The sequence below is a fragment of the Pelophylax lessonae genome (genome assembly GCF_965119305.1).
Source record: "Pelophylax lessonae genome assembly, chromosome: 5".
In the NCBI taxonomy this organism is placed as follows: domain Eukaryota; kingdom Metazoa; phylum Chordata; class Amphibia; order Anura; family Ranidae; genus Pelophylax; species Pelophylax lessonae.
Window position 1 is genome coordinate 70,336,830 of NC_138772.1, and position 13,712 is coordinate 70,350,541.

General features: G+C 39.7%; 1 protein-coding gene across 1 annotated transcript in view; it reads left to right on the forward strand.

The window, feature by feature from the left end:
• The window catches only part of PLXDC2 (plexin domain containing 2), an 804,296-nt gene that overhangs the window by 395,088 nt on the left and 395,496 nt on the right, over positions 1-13,712 (forward strand). The window contains exon 3 of the mRNA XM_082259441.1: positions 8,890-9,036. Within this exon, the coding sequence (XP_082115567.1) occupies positions 8,890-9,036 (147 nt within the window). The remainder of the gene's footprint in view (positions 1-8,889; positions 9,037-13,712) is intronic.

Below are 13,712 nucleotides of genomic sequence, written 5' to 3' on the forward strand. Positions count from 1 at the left end.
TGACTTCTTCTTCATCCCCTGAAGAACGAAACTGAGACTAACACTAAGCGTGGGAAGCTGGAAGCATCTAACTAGGGCTGTACTTACATAAAATAGAAGGGGGATACACATACCAAATAGATCTAAAATAAAATATGCTACTGTGGAACACAGCAACAAAAAAATAAATTGGTTGGCCCCTAAATCTTTTTCATCTCAGGTGGATTATACTGTAAAATTCCAGCAACCTAAGCAGATATATTTGTGACTGTAATACACTTTATAAATCTTCATGTACAATACTCCATTCAGTGAGAGCATTAATCAAGCTTCACCAGAAAAAAGAAATACGCACCTGTGTGCACTCCTATTTCTCAGACCCTTATGTCTAACTGACTCATAAAGTTAAAACCAAGATAGCTGATGCTGCTAAATTTGGTCATCTAAGCTTTAATGACCTTTGGTGACAAAAGGGTTCACTATAATCTATATATTCAATATTTCTAGTATACTTCGGCAGTGAATGCAAATGTATGGCAATGAGGAGGGTAGATTCTGCCGATCAACCATTCTCCCCTACAGCGGCCAGCCAGCGGCATCTGCAGGCATCCACAGATCATAAGGCATCACAGAATGAAATTTTAAGCAAATTCATTGGTTAAAGCTTTTTGCTCTTATCTGCTCTTCTCTATTCTCTGTACGTTCGGAGTCAAGGGTTTATTTTCCTGACCTTCTACGAACTTTCCTCTTACTTCTGTAAATTAATGCCTTAAAACGGTTTAACTCTTCTACGTTCAATTAATGCATTTTAGGAAATTTTGGAGCTTAATTTATTGTTTAATTGCTCTGCGAACCCTTGTGTTATGCCTTTCAGTTATATTATTTAATAGGTTAATTGAAGCTGAAATCCTTTTTCTTATATATCTGTATAAACTAATTAACCTCAAGAAGATTATGCTTGAAACAATTAATGAAATTTCGCTGGCTGTCTTTTAAGAGGAAGAATTATTAATAAATAAATTGTCTTGACCTAAAAGGAGAGGATGGCTCTGAATTCATTGTGGTGCCTTGCCTAATTCCATCAGCTGGGGTTATCATCTTACTATCACAAAATAATTAAATGATAAGAGATCAAATTTGAATTTGACAAATGTGTATAAATGAGTTGAATATTAAATGTTTCTTTTATGTCAATTTTACTATTACTTGACTATGTCAGCCATGAAAAAAAAAAAAAAAAAAACATTGCATTTTGCAACAATGAAATATTCTTTAGGGAAACCCTTTCACCAACTTAAAAAGATGTAAAAAAGTAAAAGCACAGAAAAATTATTAGCCTGCTGTTTATACAACCATTCTTATATATGAGGACTAAGTGGAAAGTAATGGAAGAGTGGGAATAACTTATTTATTATCTTACATAGGTTGTTATTTATTTATTTATTTTACATGTTGGTAGACTAAGGCTCCGTTCACATCTAGGCGTTTTGGGGCGTTTTTGGGGAGTTTTTCTGCTCTAGGATCAGCTCTCAAAACGCCCAACAAGACAAATCCTATTCATTTCAATGGCCCCTGTTCACATCTGAGCGTTTTGACGCTGTAAGCAAAACGCCCAACGCTCAAAAAAGTACATGAGCTTCTTTTTGGGCAGATTACAGGCGTTTTCCATTGGTTTCTATTCAATCTAAAAACGCCTGCACAAAAAACACCTGTAAATCGCGGTAAAAATCGCAGTAAAATCGCGGTAAAATTTGCGGTAAAATCGTGGTAAAAACCGCACGAAAACGCTACGCTCAGGTGTGAATGTAGCCTAAAGCCTCGTACACACGCAACGATTATCGGCCGACAAATCGTCCGACTTTTGTCCAAGTTGTGTTTTGTTGGTTGGAATGTGCCTAGACTGCACACGAATTTTCTCGGCCAACAAAATTCTACTTCAGAAGTGATGTCATGTGTTGGTTTGTTTTCTTTGTGTTTTTTCTTCACTGAGAATGCCCAGACTTGCTCATCAGATTTTTCCCCTTCGAAATCTGTACTGACTGCACGAAAATCGGCCGTTGTGTTGACAACAAAAATGTTATAGTCTGCACACCAGATTTTTTTTGGCCGAAAAGTCGGAGTTGGTTGTCGGAAGCATCATACTAACAAGTCGAAAATCGGCAGATCGGACCTTGGCCGAAAATTCCCTGCCAATTTTCGACGCGTGTGTACGGGGCTTTACGCTTCCTCTATAGTAACTCTTTTCACTGCAGGTAAATAATGGATTCCAAGCAGAAGCAAGGTGCCATCATTGAGTTCCTGATGAAGGAGGGGTGCAGGCTGTCTGACAGCCAAAAAAGGCTACAGAATGTTTACGGAGATAAAACATTGATAAAAGTCACCAATGACAAGACATTACTCTTGTCAATGTTGTCATCTCCATAAACATTCTGTAGCTTTCTGTAAATGCTGGACAGCATGCGCCTATCCTTCATCAAGAACTCATTGGCAGCTTATTGTTTCTGCTTGGAATTGATTATTTACCTGCATGAAAAAAGAAAAAAAAAGAAGAGTTACTTTAACCACTTGACCTCCAGAAGGTTTTACTCCCTTCATGACCAGGCCATTTTTTTGCGATATGGTACTATGTTACTTTAACTGACAATTGTGCGGTCATGCGACACTGTACCCAAATAAACTGTATGTCCTTTTTAATTTATAAATATTATTTTATATTATAATATTGTATATATTTTTAACAAAGTCCTTTTTTCTCCGCAAATAGAGCTTTCTTTTGGTGGTATTTTTTATTTTTTGAGCTATAAACAAAAAAAACTGACAATTTTGAAAAAAAAAAATCTTTTACATAACGGTTATAAAACACATCTAATAAAAAATAATGTAAAAAAATCAAATTTCTCCATCAATTTAGGCCAAAATGTATTCTGCTACATATTTTAGGTAAAAAAAATCGCATTAAGCGTATATTGATTGGTTTTCACAAAATTTATAGTGTCCAAAAACGATGGCATATATTTATGGAATTTTTTTTTTTTTTTTACTAGTAATGGCAGCAACCAGCAACTTATAAGGGGACTACAATATTGTGCGGGCAAATCGGACACTTAACTGACACTTTTTACACTTTTTGGGGAACCAGTGACACCAATACAGTGATCTTCTAGATTGTAAGCTCTAACGAGCAGGGCCCTCTGATTCCTCCTGTATTGCATTGTATTGTAACTGTATTGTCTTCCCCACACTGTAAAGCGCTGCGCAAACTGTTGGCGCTATATAAATCCTGTATTATAATAATAATAATAATAATCATGATCAATGCTATAAATATGCACTGTCAATGTGCTAATGACAATGTCAGGGAAGGCGTTAACATCTAGAGTGATCAAAGGGTTAAATGTGTGGCCAATATGCTTTACTGTGTACTATGTGAGGTGTTTTTACTAAGCAATGTGCTTTGCAGGAAGAAAAAACAGCACATTGCTGCTGTCAGAAGAGAGCCTTGTGTTTGTTTACCTACACAGGGCTCTCTTTGGCATGGTCTGGAGCCAATCGTCGGGTGCCGGTGATCAATCAGGGGCTGGCATCTGCTAATTGGTTCATGCTGCGGCCAACCACAGAACAGCTGGAGCGACAGAGAGCACGCAGGCGCGCTCACTAGCCTGGTGTGCGGATAATGTACTAGGTACGTGATCCAGCGCAGGAGATGTACGTGATCCAGCTGCCGTATTTGTATTGCATAAGGTCGACAAGCGGTTAAAGGAAGAGTTACTCTACCAACATGTGAAATTAGAATGATCTATTGTAAGTTAATAAAAATATTTATGCCTCCTTTTTTATTATTCTTGGTACAGTCCTCATGTTATATTGTGATTGGTTCTACCTCTAGATCGTGGTGCAATGTTTGATGCTTGCATGATGTAATATCTGAGAAGGTTCTCATTCATCCGGGTCACAGTTTAGCTATTAGTAGTAAGCCACATTCAACATGACTCATTCTGGATTATTAAAGGCGTTTTTTTGCTTCTCCAAGTCACTTCTTTGGTTCCTTGAGTTGAAGTATCTTTGAGAAACTACAAAACATCGACAATATTACAGAACAAGTCCAGTTTAATGTGATTAACTTCTACTAGCTACATAACATAATGTTCTTTCTAGTAGAGCTACATGGTTATGATTTTTTTATCCTGTCTCCGTATTCATGTTTTTTCCAATAACACAGCTTCATCTTGAGTCATATCTGTAGCAGCTTTTTAATAAGAATAAAGTACTGTATTTTCTGGCGTATAAGACTACTTTTGAACCTCAAAAAAATCCCCCAAAAATGGGGGGTCGTCTTATACACCGAGTATAATATCTCCAAGGTAACCTAAGTATAAGTATTACCGGTAGATGTAATCTCAAGACGCTGGCTGTGTGGGAATCCTGTACCGGTATACCGTATGTACCGTAGCTTCGGCTACATACAGTGTACCACGCTGAGCCAATCAGGGAGAGCGATGTATTCTATTATTGAATGCAAAGCCTGCTCAGATTGGCGGAGCAACATCAGCCCGCCTCTCTGACTCTGCCAATCCGAGCAGGCTTTGCATTCAATAATAGAATACATCGCTCACTGTGATTGGCTCAGCGCGGTATACTGAATGTAGCCGAAGCTACGGTACATACGGTATACCGGTACAGGATTCCCGCACAGCCAGCGTCTTGAGATTACATCTACTGGTAATAAATATACTTAGGGTACCTTAGAGATATTATGAGAGATTACATGTATTACAGTACTTGGGGTACCTTGGAGATCTATGAGAAATCTGATGTTTTTCAATGGTGTTGCCTTGCTCCGGAAGGGGGGTAGTCTTATACAGCGAGTATAGCCCAAAACCTATGTTTTAACTTGAAAATTATGGGGGTCGTCTTATACGCCCAGTCGTCTTATACGCCGGAAAATACGGTATTCAAAATGTTTGTAGTGTTGTTCCTTTCCATAAATTATTTTTTATTCACCTGTAATATGTCTCTGAACTTGCTGGAAAAATGAAAAACAACTTTGTTGTTTAATTTCTAGAAAAAAACTTTTGTGTAAATGACTTAAACAGAATATAAAGGAGAGTTATTCAATGCTAAAATGTGCCAACATTCCAAATAAATAATTACTTTAAAGAATAATAAGCATGTGGCTTTTTAACATTATAGGCACCTTGAGAATTCAATAAATATATAAAACAATTTAAATTGAATTTACAATTAAAATTATATATTATGACTAATAAAACAAAGTTTTTATAGTCCTTGTACAAGAAGGCTTAAAAAAAATATACCACTATTTTCTCCACATGTTGCATAGAGTATGAGTATGTCTTGCTTTAAAGACTCATATCAATTCATATGGAGTAACCCAACGCATTTCAAACAGTTGTCTTCTTCAAGGGTGCATATGGTATATTATATTATACAAGGACCAAAAGGAACATTAGCCATGTGACTTAAAATATGTAGAATGGTAATTTCAACTGACCCACTCAGAAGCCCTCCAACTCCACTACTACTGGGTAATGGTCACAAGGGCTGCTATCAATGGCAACAGTTGGATTCTGTATATTCTGTATATCATTGCCAATATGTACATTCAATCTCTCAGCAAGTCTGGGGGCATTCAGGTTCACATGTCATATATATTTTTTTTATTGTTGTTAAAAAAGAATCTTGTGATTTTAAGATTTTGCATTTATTCTACTATGTTTACTCAAGTTTAAAGATGTCTATAAAGTCCCAGCCACATGCTTATTATTTATAACAGTCATTACTGCCAATGAAGATTCAAATACTTATTTCCACAGTGGCGCAGCCTTGCTCTCCTAAAGAACTTTGATTACCTGAAATAAAAACATGCACAGATGAAAGGAGCACCACTAAGGATTAAAAGAGTCTGCATGAATGTATTAGTAATACATTCCATGCAGAAAAACAAAAACTACCCCTTCATCAAGGCTTCAGCAAAACACAAAATAATAGAAATGTGACTAATACAAGTCTAACAATGTTAGAAAATCATGGATTATACCAGTCACATTTACATTTAAATTTTATTGTTGTAGCCCTGATGGGGGAGGGGGTCTGCCCCCAAAACATGTTGGCTGCTTTTTTGTTAGTGTAAACCAATGACTTAATTTGGATATTTTTAGCCTTCGGTCTGGCACTCCTTATATTGGTGGATGTTTTTCTGGTAACCTGTTGGGTACCTATTGTAGGGTAGCCTTGTCTGTTGTGAGCAGCCTAACTTGAGCCAGTGAGTTCTCCGACTGTTTTTGCCTTCTCGCTTCTTTGCATGAACTCACATCCATGTCCCAGAGCCTCTTGGAAGTTTTTCCTTTATTGAAGTTAAAAGAACTTTGGTGGCTGAAGAATCTTCACCATTTGATACCCATTGTGTCAGATTCTTGGTCCTCCGCTATGCACTTCAGGCAACTCCTATCACCAGCACATCACTATAGTGCCTGGTAATGACATAAAGGTTGGTGGATGTAACCATGGCATACGGCAAGGGACTCAAGCATCTGACACTCTTGGAAGTGATCATTGCTTACTATTCTGCCAGAAATACTAGCTTTTGAAGATAGTAAAGTTTGGATTCACCACCCACCAGACAGCTAAGTATTAAGAGCTGTATTTTGAAGAAATATGTTTTGCAGATGATACTTTCCTTTTAAAGCCCAGCAAAATCAGTCTAGTAGAATATCGGTCTTTCAAAAATTATTGCTACTGATCATCACTGTTCATTTATATTAATTCCTTTTTTTTTTCAATTAATAATGTTTTTTGCACTGTTTAATAATGACGTTTCTTTTTTTAACCACTTGCCGTCCAGTCACGTTGACTGTACTGCGGCAAAGTGGTTCGTTATCGTCTGGCGACGTAGACCTACGTCACCAGACATTCCCCTCTCTCGGCGGCACGCGCACAGCGCCGGAGGCTCGCTCCCGCTGTATTCAGTTACAGCAGGAGTCGGGCCAGGGGAGGAGGGGCGGTGATCACCGCTGCTCTTCCCCGATCGTCGGGGATCTAGTGTGGAAATCCACCCGCTTTGTTTACACAAGTGACAGGCAGGGTCAGATTGCAGGGTTCAGCATAGCTGAACATGCGATCTGTCCCTGTGTCACTCAGTCACCTCCCCCCACACACGTTAGTAAGCACCAGGCATACATTAACCCCTCCCTCTCCAATAAAAATTAACCCCATTCCCTGCCAGTGTCATTTTTACAGTAACAGTGCATATGTATAGCACTGATTACTGTAGTAATGTCACTGGTACCCCCAAAAGTGTCAAAAATGTCAGTCAAGGGTCCGATCTGTCCGCCGCAATGTTGCAGTCCCGCAAAAAAAATCGCAGATCGCCGCCATTACTCGCCATTACTTAAAAAAAACACCAAAAATGACAGAAATCTTTCCCTTAGTTAGTAAACGCAATAACTTTTGCGCAAACCAATCAAAATATGCTTATTGCGATTTTTTTTACCAAAAATATGTAGCAGAAAACAAATTGGCCTAAAATGATAAAATTTTTTGATTTTTTAAATTTTTTGGGGGGGGGGGGAATTTCATATAAAAAAAATGTGAAAAATATTGTTGTTTTTTCAAAATTGTCGCTCTTTTTTTGTTTATAGCGCAAAAAGGAAAAATCGCACAGGTGATCAAATACCACCAAAAGAAAGCTCTATTTGGGGGGGAAAAAAGGACATAAATTTAATTTGGGTACAGCATTGCACGACCGCGCAATTGTCCATTAAAGTAATGCAGTGCCGAATCGCAAAATATGCCCTGGTCAGGAATGGGGTAAACCTTTCCGGTCATACGCTCATTGAGAATTTTTTTTTGTCAAAGACATGTAGCTAAATACATTTTGGCCTAAATATATGACAAAAATTGAATATATTGGATATTTTTTAACGGTCAAAGTAGAAAAATATTGTTATTTTTTCAAAATTGTCGCTTTTTTTAATTAATATCGCAAAAAATGGAAATCGCACAGGTGATCAAATACCACCAAAAGAAAGCTCTGTTTGTGGGAAAAAAAGGACGTAAATTTCGTTTGGGTACCGCGTTGCATGACCGCGCAATTGTCAGTTAAATTTGCATAGCGCCAAATCGCAAAAAGTGGCCTGGACGTAAGACAGCAAAATCCTCCGGTGGTAAAGTGGTTAATCAGTGTATTTTTTTTTTTTTTCATGATAATTGTATATATGAATTTCGTTTTTTTTTTTGTTTTTTTTTTTTAATTAAAAGAACATATCAGTGAGTGTTTTCTGATTTCAATTAAAAAACTATTTTAGCCCTTCCCCACTCTATTCAAAATGCTAAGGTTGGCTTTAGATATACTTCAAAATCTAACTGCAGCCAAAATCACAAACAGAATAATCAGCACAAGGACATAACGTACAGTCAGTAGGATGTGTCCCTTGTGCTGATTCCCCTGTCCACTCCCCTTCAACCCCTCCTTAAATGAGCCTGACTATGCCCTCCCTTTACACTCAGCTGCTGCATTCATAGAAGCTGTACTTCAGCAGCCACCGTAGGAGTGGTTGCAGGAGATCATCAGCTTTGGTGAATAGGATGAAAAAAGGTTAAAAAAAATAATTTAAAAGAAGGAAAATGTGTATAATGCACAGAACTTTATCAAACTAAATACCATTCTGAGAGGGCTTACATCTATTTTAATAAAAAAAAAAAAAAAAGTAAGAACCATTCCACTCCTATTTACAGATTTCTGCTTTTGTTTCTTTTTGATTTTCTTGGAATAACTAAATAACTTACAGCTAATCTGTTATTTACCTGTAACTCCATCCAGAACTTTGCTTTGCCAAGAAACCATGCAACTGACATTCACTCCTCATAAATCTGTATTTTTGTTTGTTTCAGGAGGATAGGGATCATAAATATTACACCTCCAGAATATTTGGTCCATTGGACCCTGCCAGCCGGGATTTATGGGTCAACATAGATAAAATGGAAAAAGAGAAGGTCAAGATTCATGGAATTCTTTCCAATACACATCGGCAAGCAGCTGTAAGTTATTTTAAATGTTGTGCTGCTTTTATATATTTTCAGGAATAAAAAAGTGGCCCTTAAAATGTCACTGGTTTTCAGTACTGTTTAACTGTGCTATGAAATCCTTCTTTTTTTGCATGCTATATCAATCTCCTAAAGTAAATATTTCAAGTCCGAAAATGTGTCTAATTCCTTTAAATACTGCATTCATGTGACACCTGCAAGTACCTGTGCTAATCTTCCAGTCAACATCTATGCTGCAGGGGTGCCTCTGGATATGCTCTACACATGGCCACAGGCTTTGCCAAAACCAGTGCCAAGCACCATCCTCAACAGTGACTTTTGTGACATCCATGTTAATTCAGTTTTCTGCTGCATTTTAAAACTTTCCAGACATATGTTAGACCAGTGTTTCTCAACACCGGTCCTCAGGGCACACTAACAGGCCAGGTTTGCAAGAAAACTGAAATACATCACAGGTGATATAATTTGCTGCTCAGTGATTGCAGTATTCTAGTCTGCATCTCCCCAAGGTAATACTTCAAATCTGGCCTGTTAGTGTGCCCTGAGGACCGAAGTTGAGAAACACTGTGTTAGACCAATGGGTGGCCAGATGTAAAAAAATTATATATTCGTTTATACCAGATTACCTCAGATCCGTAATGTTTAGGTCAAAAAATATGGACAATGGAACAGACCTTTTTTTTCAGATTTTTACAGACTTGGAGTTAAAGGGAAGTTCGATCCAAAAGTGGAACTTCCACTTTAAGGACTCCTGGCCCCCTGACATGCCACATTTGGCATGTAATTTTTTTTGGGTTGGGGAAGGGGCACGGGTACCGTACCTAATTTTGACATGTACCCACTCCCACTTCTGCTCGGGCCGCCTAGGCGGCTCAAGCAGAAGTTCTTCTCTCCCTCTCCCTTCCTGCAACCTTCTGGGACATGTCACAGGTCCCAGAAGATTGCCTGGCCATTCACGACGCTCAGCGTGACTCCGCATTTGCAGTGCGCACCCGGCTGTGGAGCAGCAAGCTGTCACAGCTGGGTACCCACACTAGTGATGCCGGCGCCAGGGAGAGCCGAGGGAGAGAACCGAGGTTTCGGGCGCCACATCGCTGGATCGTAGGACAGGTGAGTGTGTTTATTAAAAGTCAGCAGCTACACTTTTTGTAGCTGCTGACTTTTACTGAACACAAAAACGCCTGGAACTCCGCTTTAATCAGATGCATGGTAATACAAGTCCTATTACATCTGGCCTCCCATAGACTAACATGGAGCTTCTGGTCAGGTAAGCCTGAGAAACTTAGAAAAGGGGGCCTTAAAATTTGCATCTAAAATAAACTGGTCTTTTGTAAATGTTATTATCAGTGTGTATTAATGAGTGACGAGCCTAACGTACCTTGGTTGGGTTCAAGTAAAGTTTGGGAGATTAGATACTGGTTGAGAACCCCACTGGAATCAATAGGGGCTGAATCTGTGAAATCAATAATAGCCATTTTCTTGGTTATTAGCCTTCATTCACACAGCCGAAAAATGTAACTGATGTTATTACACATATGTTTTCTAGGAGAAAAGTTCTTGCTTAACAATAAGCAAATACTTGCGTATAGATGTGGAAACGCATAAAGACGCGCATGTGAACATATGATAATTTGTTTTTCCCCTTTGTTTAGACTTAATTTACACGCTTACAAATGCGCATACATACGTTTATTACGCCTAAGTGCATAAAGCACATTTATGGATTCTGTGTTACGGATGTGAATGCTGAATGTAATTATCCTGTGATCGCTAGTTCTCAAGTTGTCCAGTATTTCCACATCTGCAAGCAGATCTGAGTAATTTGTAATTATTAGATCTAGCAATGCATTCTTTCTCATTGGGGAATCCACTAATTGAGACATGTAGTTGTCCTGTAAGACATTTAGGAAATGACAGGCCTTTAATGAGTGAGCTGTTCGTTCTGCCCAGTGAATATCTGTATAGTGGAAGCCCCCATTATGATGACCCTGCCTTGCCTTACTGCCATTTATAACTGTGATAGGAGATGCAACTCATCATCTTCCTTCAGGTTAGGGGGCCTGTAACATACCCCCACTATTAATTTCCTACTTGCTTCTTCCCTTTGGAGTTCCACCCACACAGACTCCAACTCCCCCTTTTACACCATCTACCATGTCATTCCCCTTCTTCCACCTGTAAATCATTATTGATATATAGGCACACCCCTCTCCCTCTTCTACTCTCCTTGTCCCTCTGATGAAAGGAATACCCCTGGATATGTGCCCACCAGTCATGTGAGCTGTCAAATCAAGTTTCTGATATTCCCACAAAGTATAAATCCTCCTTGTGTAACAGCAGCTTCAGTTCCTCTGTTTTGTTAGCTAGGCTCCTGGCATTGTGTACATGCCTCTGTTTTGTATGGGTACATATTATTTTCTTCTTAGGTTTTCTGCGATTATGATTTGCCAACTCATTCACCCAGGGATTAAGTATTATGGTTATATTATTGTTAGTGCCTCCATAAGTACCCTCTGACCTTCACTCACTTCTGGCTATCGCTTCCTATGAACCCTCCCCCCACCACCTAGTTTAAAAGCCCCTCCAACTTTTTGGCCACCTCTCCCTCAACAAAGCTGCACCCTTCCTATTAAGGTGCAGCCCATCCCTACTAAAGAGCCAGTGGCCGACTGAGACGTCAGCCAAGTTCTTCCTACACCAATTCCTCAGCCACTTTTTAAGTTCCCTAAGCCTCTGCTGCCTCTCTGGTGTGGTTCAAGGCACATGTAGTATTTCTGAGAAATCCACCTTGGAGATCATTCTCTTCAGTGTAGCCCCTAAGTCCCTGAAATATTTTTTTAGGACGCTTCATCTTCCTTTAACCTTGTCGTTGGTACCAACATGTACCATGACAGTTAAGTCCTCCCCAGCCACACCCAATAATCTGTCCATCTGATCCGCGATATGCCGATCCCAAGCGCCTGGTAAACAATGTACCATTTGGTGATCACGGTTTTTGTGACAGATTTCCTGATTTTTCCTTCGAATAATTGAGTCCCCTACCACCAAAACTTGCCTAACCTAACCTTGCCTGTGTCCTTGCCCTGCTCCTTACGGAACCAGTCATTATCCTGGCAGCTAGGGGAGGGTGCCTGCTCCAGTAATGCCACCCCTGAGTTGATATCCCCAACATCACGTAACTAGCTCACATTCCGCACAGCAGTATTTGCCCACGAATGGCTCTTCAAGGAATGCATACATGGAGCAAGATGTGCACTGGATGGCATCACTAATCCTGTTGGACATTTTGCCTGCTACTCTAATGGGGATAAAAAAAAAGTTACTCCCAGTACCCTACACTATTCCAAGTTACTCCTGGTGCTACAGCTACTCCAAATTCCTTAAAGTCACTCCCAGTACTCCACGGTATTTCAAATTACTCATAGTTAGTCCCAATACTCCAAGTTACTTCAAGTTACTCCAATGCACTCCCAGTACTCCAGGTCACTACCCAGTATCTAAGTTACTAATCAGTATCCAAGTTATCAATCCATACTCCAAGTCACTAACCAGCACTCCAAGTTACTACTCAGTACTCCAAGTTAATAAGTACAATATGTTAGTCCAAGTCACTCCCAGCACTCTGTCAATATTACCCCCAGTACTCCAATGCTTTTCTAAGTTAGGGTTTCTCCCAGTACACCAAGTCACTACCCAGTACTCCAAGTTACTACTCAGTACTCCAAGTTATTCCAAATTACTCACAGTTATTACCAATACTATAAGCTACTTCTAGTTATTCACAGTACCCCAAATCCCCCCCAGTATTCCAAGTCACCCTCAGCACTTTGATGTACTCCCAGTACTCCAAGTTACTCCAAAGTCACTCCAAGTCTCTCCAAAGTCACTTCAAAGTCACTACCAGTACTCCAAAATACTACAGAATTTACAAATATTTACTTCCAGTACACAAAGTTTTTACAACTAATAATCTAAGTTACTACAACTGTCACTTCCAGTACTCCAAGTCACTACAAGTATTACTCCCAGTACTCCAAGTTACTACAAGTATTACCCCCAGTACTCCATGTTCCTACAAGTATTACTCCCAGTTACTACAAACATTAACCCCAGTACTTCAAGTTCCTATAAATATTACTCCCAGTACTCCAAGTTACTACAAATATTACTCCCAATACTCCAAATAATGCTTCCAGTACTCCAAATTACTACAAAAATACTCCCAGTACTCCAAGTTACTACAGATAAGCTCCTCAGCGGTCAGTCATTAAATAATTGTGTCCCGCTCCCTCACTCATAGGCCTGTCCACTGCTTGTTCTGTCAGTGTGTCCCTCATTCTGCTGGCCGGTTCTCAGTCCCTATCCTGCGCTCTCTTGTAAGTATGTCCCGGCTTCCGTGCAAGCTCTCTTGCTGCTCCTCCCTTCAGTGTCTCTGCCTCTGTCCCAAACTCTTCAGCTCCTGCACTTGCACCCAAACTGCTCCACCTGTCACCTTGATGTCAGTCAATCGTCGGTCAATCGGTCCTCTCACCACTGCCATGCAAGCTGTCGGTGCCTCCCTGTCCACCCGCGACTTGTAGCAGCATGTCTTTCTCGTCATGCAGAATGCTCCTCACAGCTCCTCCTTACAGCTCTTCTGCCTGCAACATGCTCCTCACAGCTCCTCCACC